The sequence below is a fragment of the Triturus cristatus genome, chromosome 12 (genome assembly GCF_964204655.1).
Source record: "Triturus cristatus chromosome 12, aTriCri1.1, whole genome shotgun sequence".
Lineage (NCBI taxonomy): Eukaryota > Metazoa > Chordata > Amphibia > Caudata > Salamandridae > Triturus > Triturus cristatus.
Genome location: NC_140595.1, coordinates 219,527,766 through 219,548,450, shown reverse-complemented (window position 1 = coordinate 219,548,450; position 20,685 = coordinate 219,527,766). Strand labels below are relative to the sequence as shown.

General features: G+C 44.7%; 1 protein-coding gene across 1 annotated transcript in view; it reads right to left on the bottom strand.

Moving 5' to 3' along the window:
* LOC146775739 (uncharacterized) overlaps positions 1–20,685 on the bottom strand; it is a 395,171-nt gene that overhangs the window by 56,922 nt on the left and 317,564 nt on the right. Inside the window, exon 6 of the mRNA XM_085637049.1 lies at positions 19,908–20,597. Within this exon, the coding sequence (XP_085493175.1) occupies positions 19,908–20,597 (690 nt within the window). The remainder of the gene's footprint in view (positions 1–19,907; positions 20,598–20,685) is intronic.

Sequence of the window (20,685 nt, the reverse complement as noted above, 5' to 3'; positions counted from 1 at the left end):
AATCTATAACTTAACTGGCACTCCAGAAAGGATGCCCGGGATACTGGTGCGCGTTGGCGTGCTTTGTAAGCCCCTAATTGGTAAAAAACGCTTTATAAATGCTGTGCAGCGTGTGACTCTTGAATCCACTGAGTAGAAGGTTGTGCTTCAAATGTGAGACTCGCACTGAGAGAGACGGTGTAGCAGGAGTGATGCTTGCTTTCAGTGAATGAGACAGGGTTCCAGGAGTGAGACTTTCATCCAACGAGAGACGACGCACTCCTGCGAGTGACGCGCGCACCCGCTGACTGACACTGCCCTCCTGCGGCTCTTGAGGGTGAGGCACGCATCTACTGAATGACGATGCCGCGCAGTGTGTGACACTGCGCCAGTGAGACACGCGGGTGAGACGCACAAGCATTGAGTGAGGTTTCAGGCATCGTTTGGGAATGAGCGCTGAAGGCGGACAAATGAGCTCCTTTGTAATTCTCCCGCTAATCCCCGCGCTCCGGGCAAATTTATTGCACTGATTCAGAGGAAGTAACGGAGAAACCTGTGCCTGATTTATCTGCCAAGTTTTTTCTTCCAAAGAAGGCAGACAGAAGCATTCCACCTCAACTCCTGACACCAGGGCCGGAGCAGCCGCGGCTTAAGCTCTTACTACAATGTGTAGCACACACTGAGCAGCTGGCATCGCAGCGTTCGCCCGAGAAACCCCCTGAACTGTCCGCACTGAAAAGATGCTGCAGCCTGTCCGATAGGACCTTTGTCAAGTTTCACTTGGCTGCAAGTCCCGTCAATCAATTTAAGGTGAGGGAGCAACGCCGGGACACCACCGCCTTTCTCCGAGGCAGAGAAGAACTGCCTCGGAGAAACGCAGCCTCGGTTTCGGATTCGGGGGCGTGTTTCTTTTTCTCTCCTCTTGCCATTGGCTGGAGGAGAGAAAAACACGCCCTGCGAAAAGCAACGAAAAAACACGCCCCCCGATCCGAAAAGGACGGGGCTTCAACGGAGTGACTGGACCTCTTCTCCAGTGGCTGGCCAGCATTTAAGAGGCCAGCCAATGGAGAACAGGAGAGAAGAGGGGCGGGTGCAAGCCCCTCTTCTCAAAGTCACTCCAACTCATTAAATCTCGGAGCGAGACTGCGCAAGCGCAGCCTTTCGCAGCCGAGACCTAAAAAGGAAGTACAGGGTGATTGGGTTGTAATTAATTTCAATAATAGGCAGGTAGTTAGATTTTTATTGGAGTGTTTAGGGGGCAGAAACCAAGGAAACTATTTGGGGAATATTTCACTTTTGTCTTTAGGGTTTTTCTATAGGCCAATCCAATATTTACCGCCAGTGAGAGGGAATCGATCTGCCCTAAATAGACCATTTGATGGTTTTGTTGATTTTAACCATGTAAACAGGTTTTCTCCTCTGTCAGGGTTAGATACATGTGATTGACAGTTTACCGATGCTATGCGGGTGGTGGAGGATTCTGTCATACACACAATTGATCTACCAATGACCACACCATTTAACGGCAAAGATACCCAAGAGGGAAATAGAATTATTGTTGGTGAAGTAAATTTGACTCCTTTACTGATAACATCTGACCCTATATCGACGCCTCAAATAAGCGATAATACTTTGGTACAAGTATTGGAGCAACGTTGAATGGTAGTGATAAAGGAGCTGGGAATTGTAGCTTTATGTTTTGGAATATCGCTGGCTTAAAATCAAAAGTGACAAATGGAATATGGGTAGAATTCATACAGAAGTTCGATCTGATAAGTTTACCGGAAACATGGGCTATCGATCCGATTCATATTAATGGATACAAAACCTTGCATACACCAGCTGTAACCTCCCTACATGGTAGGGCTAAGGGGGGGGGGGCTGTGTACCTATGTTTCCAATTTAGTAACCTTTAAAAATATCAACATGATGTTTGAGGATTGTTATTACCAGATAATTAGATTTAGGGAAAATGAAAGCTGCATAGTAATACTGGTAAATTATTATAACAATATCCCACGAAATTTACTTGAGGATATTGTGAAGGCCATAGGTTCTCACCTACAACAATTACAGGAAGTTGAGAAGAAAGATCTAATTGTAGTGTGGGGGGCGATTTTAACATCTCTCCTTGTTATTATGCTGATACAAGGAATTGTGGAATTACTTATGACAAGGAGATTATTCGTCCTCACTTTTCACATACAAAATATGGTGACAGCTTAAATGATTTAATATTTCAATTTGATTTGGGCTTTGCTAATATCCTAAGTACTCCCCCTGTTTCTTTTCCCCCCACATTTAATGGGTGTGGTACACTGTCTACAATAGACTTTATACTCGTTCACAATAGGTATTGCTCAAGTATTAAAGGTTTTATAAACCACCAGATAGTATTGAGCGATCATTATGCCCAGAGTGTGGATATTCTGCTCTTTAATGATGGGAAGAGAGGGACCAATGGTTGTAATATCAGAACAGAAAATATTTTATTAACCACACAAAATGGCTACTCCCTTAGTTGAAATAAGGTGGAACCAAACAATTTCATGGCTAACATTGTAAAAAATTGCTATCCTAGCATCATGGTATGCCTGGATGAGCTTACACCCCCAAAAGGTATTGTGGATAATTTCATACTCATTACAGATTATATAAAGAAAGCTCTTACTGTTCACACAAATAAAAGGAAAATGATCAAAACTAAAGGGTGGTTTGACTCGAAATGTACGAAGGCCTATAGAAAGCTCAAGAAAATCATACACATAGAAGTAAAGGACAGAAATATGGTTAGAGATGCCCGAAAAGAATATAAGAGTGCCCTAAAAATGAGAAGAGATATGTTAAGATTAGAATCCTAGATATCTCTGTGCGATGCCGCGGAATCTAAAGATTCTAGTGCCTTCTGGAAGGCAGTTAATGCACCATTCCTTAGAGATAAAGAACTAGCAAAAATTGAGGTTGCAATCCCAGAGCAACAGTGGATTGAGCATTTCTCTAAGTTATATGAGGAAACGTGCTTTGAGACAAAAAAAAAATACAGGCTCAAAGGTGCAGCAATGCAACCTTATGAAGGATCATAATAACCTGCTCTATTTTGATCAGAGCGAGGTAAATGTAGCTATTGCATCTAGTGTGGGTGGGAAGGCAGCAGGCCCAGATGGTGTTCCTGTTGATATTTTTAAATCTAATGCCACCTTATGGGGACCGTTACTGACACAAGTGCTTAATGCAACTATCATATCTGGATTTGTCCCATCATGGTACGAATCAATTTTGGTACCAATTTTTAAAAAGGGAAATAGATCGGACCCGGCATGCTATCGTCCGATATCTTTGTTGGACTCAACTATGAAAATCATGGGCCGGGTAATATTAAATAGATTGCAGGGTTGGGCAGAAGAAAGATCAGTAATTAGCGACTTGTAGTATGGCTTTCGCAAGAAGCTTGGCACAATAGAGCAAGGTCTTAATTTAGATATAATCATGAATAAATATATAAATTCAAGAAAAGGGAGCCTTATATTTGGCGTTTGTCGATTTATCATCGGCATTTGATTGCGTGAGGCACAATAATTTATGGCTAATTTTAGAGGCGCTGGGTCTCGAACCAGCTAGGATTTCCTTTTTAAGAAAAGTTAGTCGGGGCGTGCGACAAGGTTGCGTACTTGCCCCTTTCCTCTTCACACTTTATATAAATGATCTTGAAAAAGTACTAGTCAAAGAACTTATAGACTTTCCAGCGGTAGGCAAACGACCAATCCCCGCATTACTATACGCTGATGATGCGGTCCTTATGGCCCGCACACCAATAGGATTACAAAGAGCAGTGACTAGCTTTGCGAAATTTATGACGGAAAGGGGACTCTCCATTAATTCAACGGATTGTTGAAACATTAAAACTCTGTCTGCGCTCACAAATTTTAGCGTGGGTGTCAGGAGTAAATGTTCAGTAACTCCACGACGGAGTTACTGAACATTTACAAAGCAAAAAGTGTTACTGTAGCCACATACGGAGCAGGTATATGGGGCTACGTAGATGTAACTTCTCTACAGGCAGCTGAAAATATATTCTTGAGATTCTTACTAATAGTTCCAAAGAGTACTTCTTTGTTTGTATGCCACACAGAATTAGGTCTCCTCTATTTGGAGGATATTCTAAAAATTCAACCAGTTCTGTTGTGGCACAGAATATGGATTACAGAAGAAACACATTTTAATCGTAAAATCCTAGTTGACTGTGCTGGCCTAGATGGAGTGCTAAATATTAGATGGCTCTCTTATGTCAAAATGTTTTTATGCAATATAGGACACCGAAGTTTTTACGATGAACCACTCACTATGATAGGATATACCAGGAAAGAACTTAAGAATGATTGCCTGCAATATCTGATTGAAAGGAGACTTAGTGCAAAGTCGAGTAAGGTAACAGTACAAGCCCATAACCTTACTCTAACGACTTTCTTAATGCAGCCATATTTACGCCTGATAACCAATGAGTATGATAGATTCTTATTGATCCGTTTTCGACTGGGGACCCTGCATAGATTATTACGTTTTCCTATTATTAATGATTGGTCAAAGTTGTTATGTAAATACCCGTGTGACTACACCTCTGATCAGTCGACTATTCATGTCCTGTTTTTCTGTAAATTTACTTGTAGTGAAAGACTCACAAATTTGTTTTTCACTACTGTGCGGCCTACTTCTCCCATAGGATAACATTGGTTTACCTTAGCACATGTAATAAGTGATAATATTTCTAAGGGAACAGGTAGAAATACCATATTTAATCTCAAAAGAATTGTAACTTAAAATCCTATCCAATGGCAAACTTGGATTTTAATTCACGATTCAGAAAATGTCACTTTTAGAAAGTTGGCAGTTTCTCGTCAGTGAGACAAAGTGGGACTGGCTGTTGGCAAGATAAAAAAAAACGTTTCAGCTGGAAACCTTCATGATTCATGAGGAAGGAAAGGATGACAGGGGGGGGGGGGTCTTAATATAAAAATGATATGGCAGGAACAGTTAAAGGGCCCGATTTAGAGTTTGGCGGATGGGTTACTCCGTCACAAACGTGACCGGTATCCAGTCCACCATATTACAAGGGCCTTAGGATATAAAGCACTAGTAATATGGCGGATGGGTTATCCGTCACGTTTGTTATGGAGAAACCCGGTCAGCCAAACTCTACATCCGCCCCAAAATGTTGAGATCTCTCCTGATTCTCAGTGCTTGACAAACATAACTAAAAATAGCATGACATATGAATAAAGAGTCCAGCTGCTGTGTAAAAAAAAAAAAAAAAAAAAGCAGAGCCTGCAAGACCATAGGTCAGAGGTCTTCTAACTTTTGGATACCGAGACCCCCCTGTCAACATTTTCAGGTGTAAGGACCCCCTCCTGACAAAAAGGCAGGGCTACTAGAATTGAGGCAGGTGAGGACCAAATTACGCGACAGGCTTGACTAAATTGTGTGGGAAGAAAATGTAAATAATGTTATGCCGCGTATTTTGGGATAGCATTACTTCATTATTTTGACATTTTTTATACACAGTAACACTGATGGAAGATTTCACCCCATCAGTACCAGTTTATAACCAAAATACAGCAATTAACATCAGAAAGATGTCTAGTCAACCTTTGTGAAGGGCATTCCACTCTGCAGGAATACGTGCTGCCACATTAGACGCCCACCTGGCCCTGGTCGGGAGCAGCAGAGGTCCCTTAAAACCTTGGTGATCTTGTGCAGAGTTAAGCAGTTTACCCATGCCGCTTTCCTCTCATCCCCTCCCTCCCTTCCATCCCTCTTCTCTCGTCTCCCAACCCTGGATCCCTCTCACTTTGCAGGCCATTTTCTTTCACCCCCTTCTTACAACTTCTGAACTCTCCCCATTCAACCTCTCACTTCACCTTTAATCACCTCTTGCCATTCTGTCTTTTCACTGCCCTCATTTCTAACAGTCTCTCTCATTTATCTCATGGCCTCTCTGGCCCCCGTCACCTCCCGTGCCCCTCAGCACTTCTCATTCACCTCAAGTCTCTCCACTCAAACTTTTGTCTATTTGTATCTTACACCTCTCTAGTTCCCCCCCATTCATCTTTCACGTCTCCCGTTTGTTCTTCCACACCATCTTGAACCAATGTCCCTCTCCCCTGTTACCCCAGCAGCAGTGCCTAATTTGAGCAGGTGGTTCCCGGTGCTCCGCACTGGCACCTAACTGTGCACACAGGCACTATGACAGACTTCCACATAGTGGCTCTGTCTGTGTAATTTAGAGATGAGCAGAAAAGCTGTTTATTAATTCAATATACATTAAAAATGATAAACTCCTGACACCCATGCCATGCTTATAGCTTTGGGGGCTTGATATAGTCTGAATAGTCACATTTGTACAAGTGTTGTGGTTGGTAGTCTTGGGTATTGTCATTGGCCGCGCAGGCCAGGCAATGGGTGGGTGGTTAAAGTTGCAGTGGCCTACTGGTGAGGGCCCTGGCACATGCTTTATTACAAATTAATCACTGCTGAACACCCACCACAGTACTCCCTCACTTCCCCTATCACTGCTCTCCCTCACCCATGTCGTATCAAATTCTCTTTTTAGGTCACAGATCATCTCTCCGCTATCATCTCTCACAATTTAACAGTAGCCCTCACCTTTGGCTCACACTCACTTCTTGCGTGTCCGCACTTCCCTTCGGCACTTCACATTTCTCTCATCCCTGACCTCTTTAATTGAATTCTCTCACTGCTTTGCGGTCCTCTCTCATGCTCTCATCTCTTCTCACCGAGCATACGGGTCAGACCTGTATGCTCCTCTCGGCCTGTGCCAATCTGCTTATTGTTCCCTAATTCAGGAACAAATTTTCTGTCCTGCTGTTGCGGTGCAGGCCACACAGTTATGGAACGTGCACCCTCCTTTGCTTCGCTCCACCAAGAATCTATTATCCTTTAGAAAGATATAAAAACCTGGTTCTATGCTCTGTAGGTTACCCCATTTGGCTGGTTCTCCTTCCCCTTCTGTGTGTTTCTCATTTACCTTCAGGCAGCAGATGGTTATTAGCCCCAGGAACCTTTTGGTAACAGTAGTGGACTACAAATGTAAATAATAATAGGCAGAAGCAGGGGAGCCACTAGACCCGAACTTCAGGGGGGGGGGGGAGGGGGAGGGGGGCATAACACTCCCAGCCAGGGCTAGCCCTAGCACTGGTCGCACACTGTGCAACAGTCATTATTGGTGCTCCTCCATTTCCTCCTTCTCCATGAATTCCCTCACCACCACTCACCAACAATGCGCCTCATCTCTCTATAACACCTTTCTGACAAACATTTCATTTTTTTTATAGCACTACTCATAATTTACTCACAATCAGTTCTGTGATCTGCATGATACATGTCCTTTGTAGCAGGCACATTAACCCTCTTCATTGTGTGGATGACAAGACAGCCCATGTGAGTGTACGGTGAGCGATGCAACAGTGTGAGAGTAGGGTAAGAGGAGTGACTGCAGGGTGAGTGAGGTGACCATATGAAATTGGGTGCGGATGTAAGTGCAGAGTGGTTACTGTTGGACTTGCTTGAGTGAGTTGCAGACTGAGCAAGAGGTGGACAGGTGAGTGAAGTGTCACATGAGTGCAGGGTGAGTTGTGTGCTCGTGTGAATGCAGGGTGAGGTATAGGGTGAACAGCGCAAGTGCATTGTGAGTGCAGAGTGATCACTGTGAGTGCAGGGTGAGCGGGTGAATAGTGTGAGTGCATTGTGATCTCTGTGAGTGCAGGGTGGGCGTGAAAGTGAAGGGCGAGAATAAGGAGTGAGTTGTCTGAATGCAGGGTGCATTCCCAGACACTTGAAGTAACTCAGCATATTATTGGCGGCGGCGTAGGGCTTAAGATATAAGTTAAACTATTGCTATTATGGCATTAATCAGAGATCGAGAGCGGAGGAAATAAATAATATGCTGATCCTGCAACAAACTTTCAGTCCTATGGTTCGGGTTGCCAGCTCATTATATTGATGGCCCAGACAGTACAAAAATAAGCAGTCACCTAAAGCCGTATTTACCTGTGCATACTTAGAACAGCAAATAGAAATAGAAATCACTTTTACTTGTGTTCCAGAGCTGCCTCAATGATCCATGACTGATTATTAAAGAGAACAAAGACAGAAAAGTCACATAACAAATGAATACATACTTTTTTATTAATAACTCTATTTAGTGTTAACCTCTTCAGCGCTGCGCGGATTCCCGCGCAGTGCTGAAAGATCTGAGCGCGGGCGGGGCCATGACGGAACGGTTCCGTCATAAGCACAGCCCAACCGGCGTGCATGACGGAACCGTTCCGTCAACGGCATCGAAGAGGTTAAGAGGAGGTCTTTGCAGGCTCTTTAAACAACACACAACAGGCATTTTTCTTTTGGCAACCTTACTTTATATTCCTTTTCATGAAATGCACTATCCAATTATTCCAGGACTTCATCTACATCTAAATCTGCATATTCATTAAACTCCAGCTCTGGTCCAGGCAGCAAAACAAGTTTTGGTCCCAGAGCAGGAGTGGGCAAAAAGCCTGGATTCATGGCTCTGCCAATGCCGCAGGTTAACAAACGGTTCTCTAAGCCTACATACTCAGTGCTTTAAAATGTTTACAACTCCAGAACATCCACAGGACCAAATTCTCACGAGTTGGAGTGCCGAGATGTAATGGTACTTGTATATAATGTTGTTATAAGATAAATTATTCTTCTAATAGAAATTGGCAAAAGTGAAAGAATTTGTGTACAGAAAAAAACCTTTGAAGATGTATGAATGTTTTTTCTGTTATTGGTTAATTTCATTATTTGTTGAACTGTGGCATTCTAAACTTCATGGAGTTTTATTCAGAACTGTCTGTGACAGAACTGTTTAAATGTAAGGAATAAGCAGAGTGGGGGCCCAGGGGGTGCTGGAACCAGAAAAAAACTAAGCCTTGGTAACCAGTTTACAAAGGCATGTAAATATGCAAATGATCTTTAACGACCTGTCAAAAACTCCGGCGTGCCGGAGATAAGACTCCAGACACTACCCAGCATAGCCCACAGATGCAGCAGCCCGGGCTGAGACACACGACGGGGAGGAGGGGGGCTGAAGCCCTTGTAGTTCTATGGGCCTGGGCAGAAGTGTGCCTGGGAATGCGCGACCCCCTTTGTATCACTCCACTGGGGGTCGCGCCCCACAATTTGAAGACCCCTGCCATAGGTTATTTAAGCGTAAAACGAGCCTTAAAATCTGGACTCTAGGCATTGTGTAAAAACCAAAAAAAACATAAAATGGATAAGGGATTGCTGATTAATATTATCACAGGGGCAAAAGGGCAAGGTAAAACACCAAGTGCCATGCTGTGGGAAGGCTGCCAGGAAGTGTAGTTTGCACAATCTAAAACACGTTAGATAAAATCTGTGTTCAGCGTTGGGGATCCATTATAAGATAATGTTCAACCCCTTTAGTGCTCTTAAGCTCTACATAGCGGCGGACCGTGTCCATTGTCTGAATCATAGTGATTCTTATCGTTTTTCTATAATCCTAGAATAGAGATTTTAGCAGGGGCCCTTGAATTATTATCAATTTTGTTTGTTGGGAAAAATACTTTTGGTAAACCAAGTTCTGTAAGTGAATTTTTTTATATAAGTAAGCCAAGGGATGGAATCCAAGTGATCCAATTTGACACAATCTGCTAAAACTTGGCGTGAGAAATTGGTGCAAGGCGAATACCATATCTTCAACCACAATAAGATAGGTGCAATTTTTATTGTATTATCTATATAGGAAAGACCAGCTTCTGTGTAAGTTATAGAACTGGCCACACTCTTCGAGACCACTAACAATATGCCAAGAAATTTATTTTCAATTACCTGCAGGTGCCCTGGGTCAATATAGCCCAAAACACCAGCTTCATACGTTCCCAAAGAGAGGCCTGTGGCATTATATAGTGAAATTAGTTCTTTAATAGGTTTTTGGCCAGGTTTTCAAGCACATTTAAAAAACAGCATCTATAGCCCCTGAAGATATCCATGTGATAAAAGCTTATCCCACTTAAAATGTGAGTCCATCATAATTCCAAGATAATTAAAATGTGGGACCTTAGTAATAGGGGTCTCGCAAATAGTAAATCTGCATGAATAGGTATTCTGTGGCCCACAGGTCACTATATACAATTTTTGGTGATTAACCTTGAATTTCAAATCCCCCATAAATTCATTAAAACAGTCAAGTAGTTGCTGTAACCCATTTGCTATATGAGAGACAAGCACCGCGTCATCCGTGTAGAGAAGAACAGGCAAATGTATCATACCTATTTAGGCAAAAGTCTAGTTGTAACCAATAAAGTAGTCCAAGCCAAGGCAGGTTCAGCAAGATAACTGGTTAGAAACCCCATTGTTTTAAAAATCTTGAGTAAACTGTGCTCAGCTAAGAACAAATCAAACACAAGCAGATGATGGACGGAGCACTGAAACGTTTCAGACACTCACCCACAGTCACAGAGGTTTGAATCCATCATCGTTCTTCAGCTCACTTCGCCACCCCAGTTCAGACCCAACCATATGCAAATCAGTCTTGAGCCTGTTCCTCATGGGAACAATCCGGCCCCAATATGCCAAGCCAGGTCTTCCCTAGCCAAGAAATAAGAACACTGGGACCGGGTTCGGGGTAACACCCCTCATCAGCCAGGCTAGCTTGAATCCAATGGCAAAGTGAGCAAGGGACCCACGTGTGGTCATACCCTGCCAACTTAGGGCGAACACAGCAAACAAAAGGAGATGATGGACGGAGCGCTGAAACTTTTCAGACACTCACCCCCAGTCACAGATCTGGGTTGAATCCATCATCGTCCCAGGATGCTTGTTTTCTGGTCCAGGGAGGATAGGGCCTGGTAGTTCGGGCTGGACTGGTTCCATGGGGAATGAGGTTAAGGCTGATTTGCATATGGCTAGGTCCAAACTGGAATGGCGAGCAAAATAACAATGGCTAAAACCCAGATCTGCGACTGGGGTGAATGTCTGACAATGTTCAACATTCCGCCCATTATCTTTTTGTGTTGTATTTTCACACTAAGAGGGAAGGGTATGTCCAGACGCGGGTCCCATGCTCGGTACACCACTGGTATCAAGCTAGTCTGGCTGGTGATGCCCTGAAACTGGTACCAGGAAAACTGTTTTCCGATCCAGGGAGGACCTGGCTTGGCAGTTCGGGCTGGACTGTTCCCATGGGGAACAGGGTCAAGGCTGATTTGCATATGGTTGGGTCCAAAATGGAATGGAGTGGCAAGCAAAATAACAATGGATTAAACTCAGATCTGTGACTGGGGGTGAATGTTTGACAGTGTTCAACATTCCATCCATCATCTTTTTGTGTTGCAGTAAAAAAACAATGGTGCCATCAGAGAATGTAAAAATGTCCTTAATATCACAGAATTGACCCTAAAATGGGATGTGCCAAAAGGGATTACTGTGACATCAATAGATAATACAACCAAGGTATGTTTCAAAATTGGATTCTCCAAAGGAAGCAGTTGTAACACTTAAACCAAATCCTGAGCAGGATCCATTTCAAAGACTGGCCAAGGATTGACATCTGTCAAGGACTGGACAAATAGAAGGTCTTTCTAATTTCCCTCTCAAGTACCCTAGAAAATGGGAACTCCTCCTAGTAGCCATTGTGCCACCCAGCACCAAATACACACATGAAAGGTCCAAAATGTCTTATTAAGAGGGTCCAGCTTAGGAAGAAAAAGCCACCAGGGCAAACCACCTTCCTGTCAATCTTGATGGTTCTTGATAGTGTTGAGGGCAAAAAAAAAGTTGATAAGCAAGGCACCAAAAAGACCATGAATTACAGTTGAGAAAGAGCCCAGCATAAATCTTCTTCAATGCGTATTCCAAGGGAAACCAAAATGTGACAAGGCAAAAATCAGGGGCAAAAATGATAGCAAATGGGTAATGAACACAAAGAAATATAAGCAGGAGAAATGTGTTGCAATGTATCTTTTTTCAGACTCAAGCTTCCTTATACATGTAAGAAACTGGAATTTTTGTTGCAGTTGCCCCCCAACTTTTTGCCCTCTTTAGAGATGCTGGTTTTCGACTAAGTGTACTGTGGCCTGGTAACCAAATCTCAGTGCCGGTGCTCTTTTCACTAAAACAAGATAACTGTTCAATATTCCCCAATTGGCAAGACCTTTGGCACCTATGTGAGTTCCTAGTAAATGGTACCCCTGGGACTGAGGGCATGGGTACTAAAGAGTCCCTAAGGGATGCAGCATGTACTGTGCCACCCACCACCAAACTCATGCAGACTGCCATTGCAGGCTGTGTGAAATGGTGCAAACAAATGTGAAAACACAACATAGCACACACCCTGTGTGCCACGCCCAGAGGAACTGCATTCAATATACGTAAGTCACCCCTACAGCAGGCCTTATAGCCCTAAGGCAGGGTGTATTATATTACATGTGACAACATATCTGCATGAGCAACTATGACCTTGTCCTGCCTAGTTCAACTGCTAAATAGTGCAAGTGAACAGGGAAGCCATCTTAAGTATATGTACTGGGCACTAGTCATTAAGAGTTCCCCAGCTACATGATGGATTCACTGAAAATATTGGTGTTTGGTTTTAAACACCTTGTTTTAATAAATCTGTACTGTTGCCAGTACTCGATTTATTATGACATGCACCCAGAGTGTGTGATAAAGTGGCTCTGTATATACTGTTCCCAAATAGGTACAGGGTGTACAGAGTCCACAGTCCCCAGAGGTTTGGCAGAGGTTAAAGTTAGATATAACCTTACTTTCTAAAGTGGTAGCTTGGTCGAGCAGTAGGGCAGTATCAGAGGACAGTGTAAAGCATTTGTTGTACACACTCAGTCAGCAAATGGTCTCACACACTCAATAACTGAACTCTAGGCCAATGGTTTATATATAAAAAAATATATGCTTGTTTTATTTTAGAACCAACAATTGGAATTAAAATATACTTTCTCAGAATGAGATGCTTTGTATAAATACTTTTGCAATATGCAATTGACTTTTGTAAACAGTTACAAGTGGTTGCAATATGCAACACTATTTTAAACACAATAATGCATTGAGGTCAATGGAAGTTTCATGTTATTTGCCACAGATTACTTTTAGGATTACTCTTGGAATTTCAGGACTGGATCCTAGATTCAGTCCTGGGTCAGTACTTAGAATCAAGTGATGAAAGTCGACTTAATTACTGTGAAGATTTTTAAACAATATTTAGCGGTTTTAAAAGTTGACACTTAGAAAATATTTCAAAGAAATCAGTCAATGATTCCCTATGGAAGAAAATTCAAGTTGCAGGTACAGTATGTTCTCGTTACTTTTGTAATCCAGTACTGGGTGCCTAGACTCCGTACTGGGACCTTTATCCAAAACAGGTAAGTAATTACGTTTTCAGATATTATACGATTTTTAAAGAATATTTAAAGATTGCAGAAATTGACACTTAGAAGAAATTTCACAGAAAAACAGTCAATGATTTCCTATGGGAGAAAATTGGGTTACTGGTAAGTACAGTTGTATTTTTCAGAGTCAGTGATGGGCACCAAGATCCAGCACTGGGAGCTCACCTAAGAGCAGGTGAGTATTTTTGTTTACGTTACTCGGCTAATTTTTGGTGAATATTTTAAGATTTGAAAAGTCCACACTTAGAAGAAATTTCAGGAAAAAGCCAGTCAATGTTACCCTATGAAGAAAATAGTTATCGGTTTAAAGGTAAGTACTCGAGTGGCAGAGTTGAGGTTCTGGGCATAGACTCAGGGGTCCCCCAGGGTCAGGTAGGTACAGTTGGTTCACCCTCAGCGACTCTAGGGCGGCCGGGTGCAGAGAGAGTTAGGCCCAATGTTATCCTATGAGGGATAGGGGGGGCCTTGGTTGGTGGCTGCTGACTAGCAAGCCACGCGGCTGTGGGAGCTGGGCTCCTGGTCACTTACTCAGGGCAAGTGGGGAAGTAGGTAGGTGTAGAGGTTGCACTGCCAGGGCCACTCGGGCGGCTGGGTGCAGGGTGCTTTTGAGCCTTCGGGCGCTCAATTGGTTTCAATGGGAAATCTCCGGTTTAGAAAAAGACTGCAAGCTCGGGGTCGAGGATTCTTCAGGTGCCACCACCACTTCGAGAGGTAAGTTGGGTAGTTGGAGGATAGGTAGGTACCCCGGGATTGGGCACAGGGGGCCGCGGGGCGCCCTGTACAGGGGTGCCTTTTGGTGTCGGGAAATCTTACCCTCTGTTGATCGCGGTAGGGGGGCACCTTGTTCTGAGGCTGCAGGCTTCTTCAGGAGTGTCGAGGGAGGTCCTTGGGTGCCGGTCTCGGGGCACAGTCGCCGTGGGGTCGTCCTCGTGGTCTTTGTTCACTCTGGCACTGGCCAGGCTTGGCTGGTGCAGAGTGTGCTGGGTTTGCGGTTCCGGGCTGCTGCCAGGGATTAGAGGTAGGTTTTGAGTAGAGCCTCTACTCATGGTAGTCCCAGGGGCTTAGAGCCAAGAGGTAGCCAGGTCCTCCGGGGTTTGTGAGGTTGCTGGCCACAAGAGATGCCGGGTTGGAGCAGGAGCAGGTTCGAGGGTCGACAGGCCGGTAGGGCTGGGGCCAAAGCAGTTGGGGTCTTCCTTTTCTTAGCAGCTGCAGGGCAGGTCTTCTGTCTACTTGCTCTTCTTTGTATGTTGGAATCTGGGGAAGGAAGGTTCAGGGTGCCCCTAAATACTAGATTTAGGGGCGTTACAGGTAGGTGAAGGGCAGGGGCCAATGGGTCCCTGTCCTGGGGTGGGTACACCCCCTATCCTGCCTCTCTCCTGTGGGAGGGGGGCAGGAGCCTAGTCCTGATTGGGCAGGGCTTCCCATCTTCAAGATGGCGAGAGCCCGGAGATGTGCTTCACCTCGCCTCCCCCACCTGAGGGGTGGGGTTGGCAGGCTGGCACATCCCCTGTCCTTATTTGGGGTTTTCCGGCCAAGCTTCCTGCCAGAGTGGGGGGTTGCAGTGGCCTAGGGAAGCTCACAGAGGCGGCATGCCTTTGAAGCTTCCCCCTGCCCATCCTCGGGGAGGAGATTTAGCACCTCGCCCAGGATGTGCATTGTTGCAGACCCAGGAGAGCAGGGGCTCTCCTACCCAGGGGTCCAGCAACATGTCTGCTGTGTGGCAGCCGAGGCAGCCTCAGAACAGACGTGGATTGTAGGTTTAGGTTTCAGGGGACCTCTCTAAGATGCCCTCTGTGGTGCTTGGCACATTAAATCCCACACTGGCATCAGTGTGGATTTAATGTGCTGAGCAGTTTGATACCAAACTTCTCCGTCTTCAGTGCTGCCATTATGGTGCTGTGGAGCTCATGTTTGACAAGCTCCCAGCACCATATACTCTTAGATGGCAGCACTGCACTTACAGGACCCAGGAATGGACCTGGGTACTGTAGGGGCACAGGGCTCCTCTGTGCCCACACCACTGGCATAGGGCACCCAGCTAGAGGGGTGGCTGATGTATGCCAGGGCAGTGTAGGTTGTGGGCATGGCACACAGGGATGTGTGCCATGTCGACTCTGTTTTGTCTTGTATCCAGACACTCAGCCTGCAGGAGCAGTGTGTGTGTGTTAGGGCACAGGGCCTCTAAGGGTGGCACAATGAGTGCTGCAGCCCTTAGAGGCCTTCCCTGGTCACAAGGCCCTGGGTACCTAGGGTACCATTTACCAGGGGCTGACATGTGGACAGGGTTTGCCAATTTGGGTTTTGGCTGTTAGGCAGTTTTTAGGGAAGGAACACAGGCCCTGGGCACCTGATTGGCAGGAGCCCAGGGCACAACAAGGAAAAGTGCATCAGCTATTAGGCAAAAAAAGGGGGGGGGGGGGGTTACTGCAACAGAAACCCACTTTCTTACAGAGAGCACCTAAGAGGTTCCCCCTAAAACCTTACTAGTCTTCTAGTGTGCTGGCTGACTGGATCCATCCAGCCTGCCACCACTGATGTGTTTCTGACCTCCTGCAGGTGACAGCCCACATTCTCAGGAGGTCAGGAACCATGCCTGCTCTGGTAGGAGGTGTTTACAATTGAAGACGTAAACCTTCTTCCAGAGTTGGGAAAAAAGTGGTTGGAGGGAAAGTGAACTTGCAAAAACTCACATTTTGGCATGAGAAAATCTGCACATGCATATTTGCTCATGCTGAAATTCACTTTACAAATATTTTCTAGGAGTACTATTTCTTGTCCTGCTTCTGTAAATTCCTGGGAATTCACGAAAGCTGTGTAGCTGCACTTAATGCAAGGACATATACAATGGGTGCACTTTAGAGACTTAATTTAATAATTGGGCCCCTAATTTGGTCTGGCGTTGACCATGACCTTTTGCCTTTATTAAAATTCTCTCTCTTTCTCTGTATCAGCTGGCTTCACTGTTAGTGACAGCATTCTGCTCTTTCACAAGGAGCATATCGGCATACAAAGTAGTATAGTTCAGTGCCAGTAACAACTGTGTGCTTTTTGAGACCAAAACAATTTTTGCTTTTGCCAATGTTTGTTTTAATGGCGAGGGTCCGTCAGCTCCCACACCAATAAGGTTTTACAAACGCCATGCCAAAACAATTAACACATTGACAAAACTAAAAAGCTGACCACCAATTTCAGACCTACTGGCTTTGCCAAAGCTTGTTTATTTTTGTTTCCCATAATCTTATTGAAACTGGTTGCACTGATTTTCCATTATGAATATGTTTGGGAAATACAAGCATGCATCAACACGTTACTAAGATGCAGCAAAGAAATGGTACCTGAAATTTTACAGTAGTTTAGCTAAATGTTGTTTTCTCTGCTTTCACTTTTTTATGAACATTTTATTTTGAAAGCAAAGAATCATCAATCTTGCTTTCAAGCTTTTGAAAATACTTCTGGGAGCATTATACAAAGCCTCATATTGCTAACCTTTGAAAACATGTGTACACATTTTTATACTGGAACCACTTTCAGTAGTGCAATCGGAGCTTACAACATTTACTTAGAGCGTGCACACTAATAATAAAGGCTTTCAATTAATGAACCATAAATACAAGTTTGAACAGCATAAACATATGGACCAAAATATTACCTTAACTGCAGACAGTGCCCTTCTCTGATTCATAATGTGGTACTGCATACTGGCAGCCAAAGGGTTTGTGCTGCAGGGGGTTGGGCATACTTGTCCCAAGGACAAAATACACATGAAAACGTATTGCCCTTAATTCCAAACAATATGTCCTGGGCGTCGGGCTATAGGAATTTCACATCCCTGGAGGGGTGTTGCACCTCCAGGCTAGACACACCCCTATGGTGGGCTTCCTGAAGTGAATATGAAAATTAGATTTCACCATCTTGGTTGTGGTGGAATTAGGAAATCTGGACCAGGGTTATGTCCACTACCCACAGGAAGTGGTCATATAGGGGGTGTAGTGACCCCAAGGGAAGTATCCCATCGGCTACTACCCTTCACTCCCTTTTACACCCCTAAATTCAGTTTTTTGGTGGCCCCCTTACACCAGGAACACAAATTCCCCTGACAAAAGAAGTGAGAACTGAGGACTACCTCTGGACTTTGGCGCCAAACCCTGTCTGCATGCTCCAGTACCGACAGCCCGATTCAAGCTGCAGCTGTGCATCCTCCAAAAGCTTCAGAGGGGCACCAGCACTTTGCCAAGCCATCAGCATCTCCCTTGAAGTGGAGGAGCCAGGTCCCTGCAGCTTGCAAACAAAAAACACAACATCCAGTTCACAGAACTACTGACCACCGGGTACACCAATGCAGCAGTCGACCAGGAGGTGGTCACCTTGCTCCCAGACGTCATATCCATCTCCCCACAGAGATTTGAGATGCCAGGATCCCCTTGAGTCGCCCTGCACCAATACCTGGGGTACCCGACTCCTTGCAGCAACCACAGCTTGTAAGGTCAATACAGACTCCAACACCGCAAAGACTGACCAGCCAATGAGGGATGTCAGTATTGCAGAGGCCAGCACCAAGAGTGGGCCAGCTGTCCTGTTTTGTCCCCCTCTGCAGGTCCAAACAAGAACCGTGAGCACCTAAGATGCACAGGAATAGCTGAGCAAAACCATCTTCACCAAAGCTCCCCGGCCTGGCTCCACGAATTACTGTGCCTCCTGCTCCGAAGACCCTCACAAACTGAGTCCCCCTGTTGGAAGCTCTCGGACTTGTCCCAAGTTCCCCTCTGCAGCCTGTTTCTAGGTAGACACCCACTTTGCCTATGGTGTAGCGCAAGGCTACCAACCCGTCAAGCACCTCTGCACCTGGACACTCCAGGGCAGATAAGCCTGAACTGCTGGTGGATATTGTGACCTTGACCCCCTGGCACCTTAAGTCATAACGCCCCCCCCCGAAATAGGATTGCAAATACCTGTATGCAGCATGTTTCTTTCTGAATAGGAAAGCATTACCGCGCAAAAACGCATTTATGTGACATATTTACTTACCTGTAAAAATGTATATCTTGATTGATAAAGTACTTACCCAATTGCGAAGTTCTTGGTGTTAAAAAAATATATATAAAAATACCTGTTATTTTTCTAAATTGGTTGTGAGTTTTATCTTGAATGTGTCTCATTTACTGACTGTGTTCTCAACAAATGATTAACACTACCCTTCGATAAGCCTAAACAGCTCGCCCACTGTACCTCAAAGGAGAGCATTTGGGATTAATTTAAGCCCTGTAAGCCAATAAGAGTAGTCTGGACTTTCTACATAGTGTACCTCCTTTCGGGACACTACATATAAAGCCAGCTTTCTACAATATATTATTAACAAAGAAAAAAATTATATTACAGGAAAAGGGGTGGAGGCCTTCTTGGTTTGGGATTTTCAGAACACAAACACTGATGGGACAACCATCTAGGGCAGGCATAGATATAAGGTTGCATCTGCCTAATCTAATGTTTCCAAATATTGGCATGTGAAGGAAGAACTATCTTACGTTTGATGTTCCTCGTGCCTTCGTACCGTGCCTTCCATCTCCTGTATTTAGTGCTCCGCATGGCCTGTGAAGAGTCTGACTATGGAGCTACTGATGCCGGAAACATGGAGAGAATAAAACCTTCCACTTTGAGCATGGACCATAGACGCGATGTCTTTGCCTCACACAGCACAAGGCCAATGGTGAGCCCTACTCTAAATCCTGCTCCGAGCTGCAAAAGGAGTCCAGAAACTATGTACTCCAGTATCACGTTCTGGATATTGGAGACACACCCTATTAGTTTTACAGCGGCGTCTGCATCAATTCCATCATTAACGTATAACTTGTACCTATACTATGCCAAGGACTGACACTATTTTCAATAATCCAATACAAAGAAATCATCCTGTTAAGTACTTTCTATTCCGTATCCATCAATTAATCAATCAGGGGTTTGTAGAGCGCGGCTACTCATCCGAAAGGGTCTCAAGGCGCTTGAGGGTGTGGGGGGGGGGGCGCTACTGGATGTTCTATTGGTACTTAACCTATATCCAGTTTATTTAGTTTCTCTCCAGCTTAGAATGGCATGTGGCTAAAGAATGGGAGAGAGAGAGTGTGTGTGTGTGTGTGTGTGTGTGTGTTTTCGCTTTTCAGGTTCACCCTACCCGCCAAAGTTCATGCATATGTACAAAGGAGCTGGGCAAACACTTTCATAGATATATTTGTCAAATCAACGGAAGGGCTGATTATTCCACCATGTGTAGCATGTGATGAAGTAATCAGAGCAAAGCCCACTCATTCTCAGAGGATTTTAAGAGGCAAAGATAGTACAAGGCAAAGTGAAAAAGGCTATGCAGAGCCATAAGCTGCCTGGTCTAAGAAGGGATCGAGGTTACAACAGAATTCTACACACATCTGGACAATATTTACAATGTCCATGGTACTTTTCATTATTTTTACTGACCTGCGCAATAGTTTTCAAGGTCTCTGGTCTCTGCTGCACCTGCTTGCACCTCATCAACCTTGGAGTCCTGGTGAACTTTGGTAGATGGCTCTTCCTTTATTCTTACGGACTCCGCTGCATCATGGTAACTTCCAAAAGATGTCTCCCCAGCGTTTATCTTCTTCCTTTCCTCTTGGCTATCTCTGTCAGGTGTCTCCTCCTCCAATTTGATGCTCATCCGCTTCTCTGAGTCCTGTTGCTCGCCCTTTTCTGCAATTGCCCCTCTGTCCTTTGAACCCAGTTGTCCTTTGACTGACGCCTCCTCTTCTTTAATTCTCTCCACCTGCACTGGCCACTCCAAGGCTCCAAAAGACCCTTCTTCCTGTTCTTTAACCATCCTTGGGTCCTGGTGTTCTCGAACAGGCTGCTGCTCCTCTCTTTTCACCCTCCCTCTTTTCTTGTGTTCCTGGCAGTTTGGGGCAGATGAACTCGGTTCTCTTTTCATCTTCCTCCTCGTTATTGAAACCTGGTGACATTTAACAGGCTGCTTCTGCTGTATCTCATTTTCCTCATTCGAACCATTGGGGTTTATGCAGGCAGAGTCATAGTCCTGCATAATTCTCTCTATTCCCTTTGCATATTGGAGCACTGGAACAGAGTGTTGTTCTTCTTTTACCCATACTATAACTCCAGGTCTCACAGACACACACCCTGGAGAGAGAAAACAAAAGACACACAAGACTGTTAGAAATGTCTATTTAAAATGCTACCCACAATACATTGAGTGAAGCGTGGTATA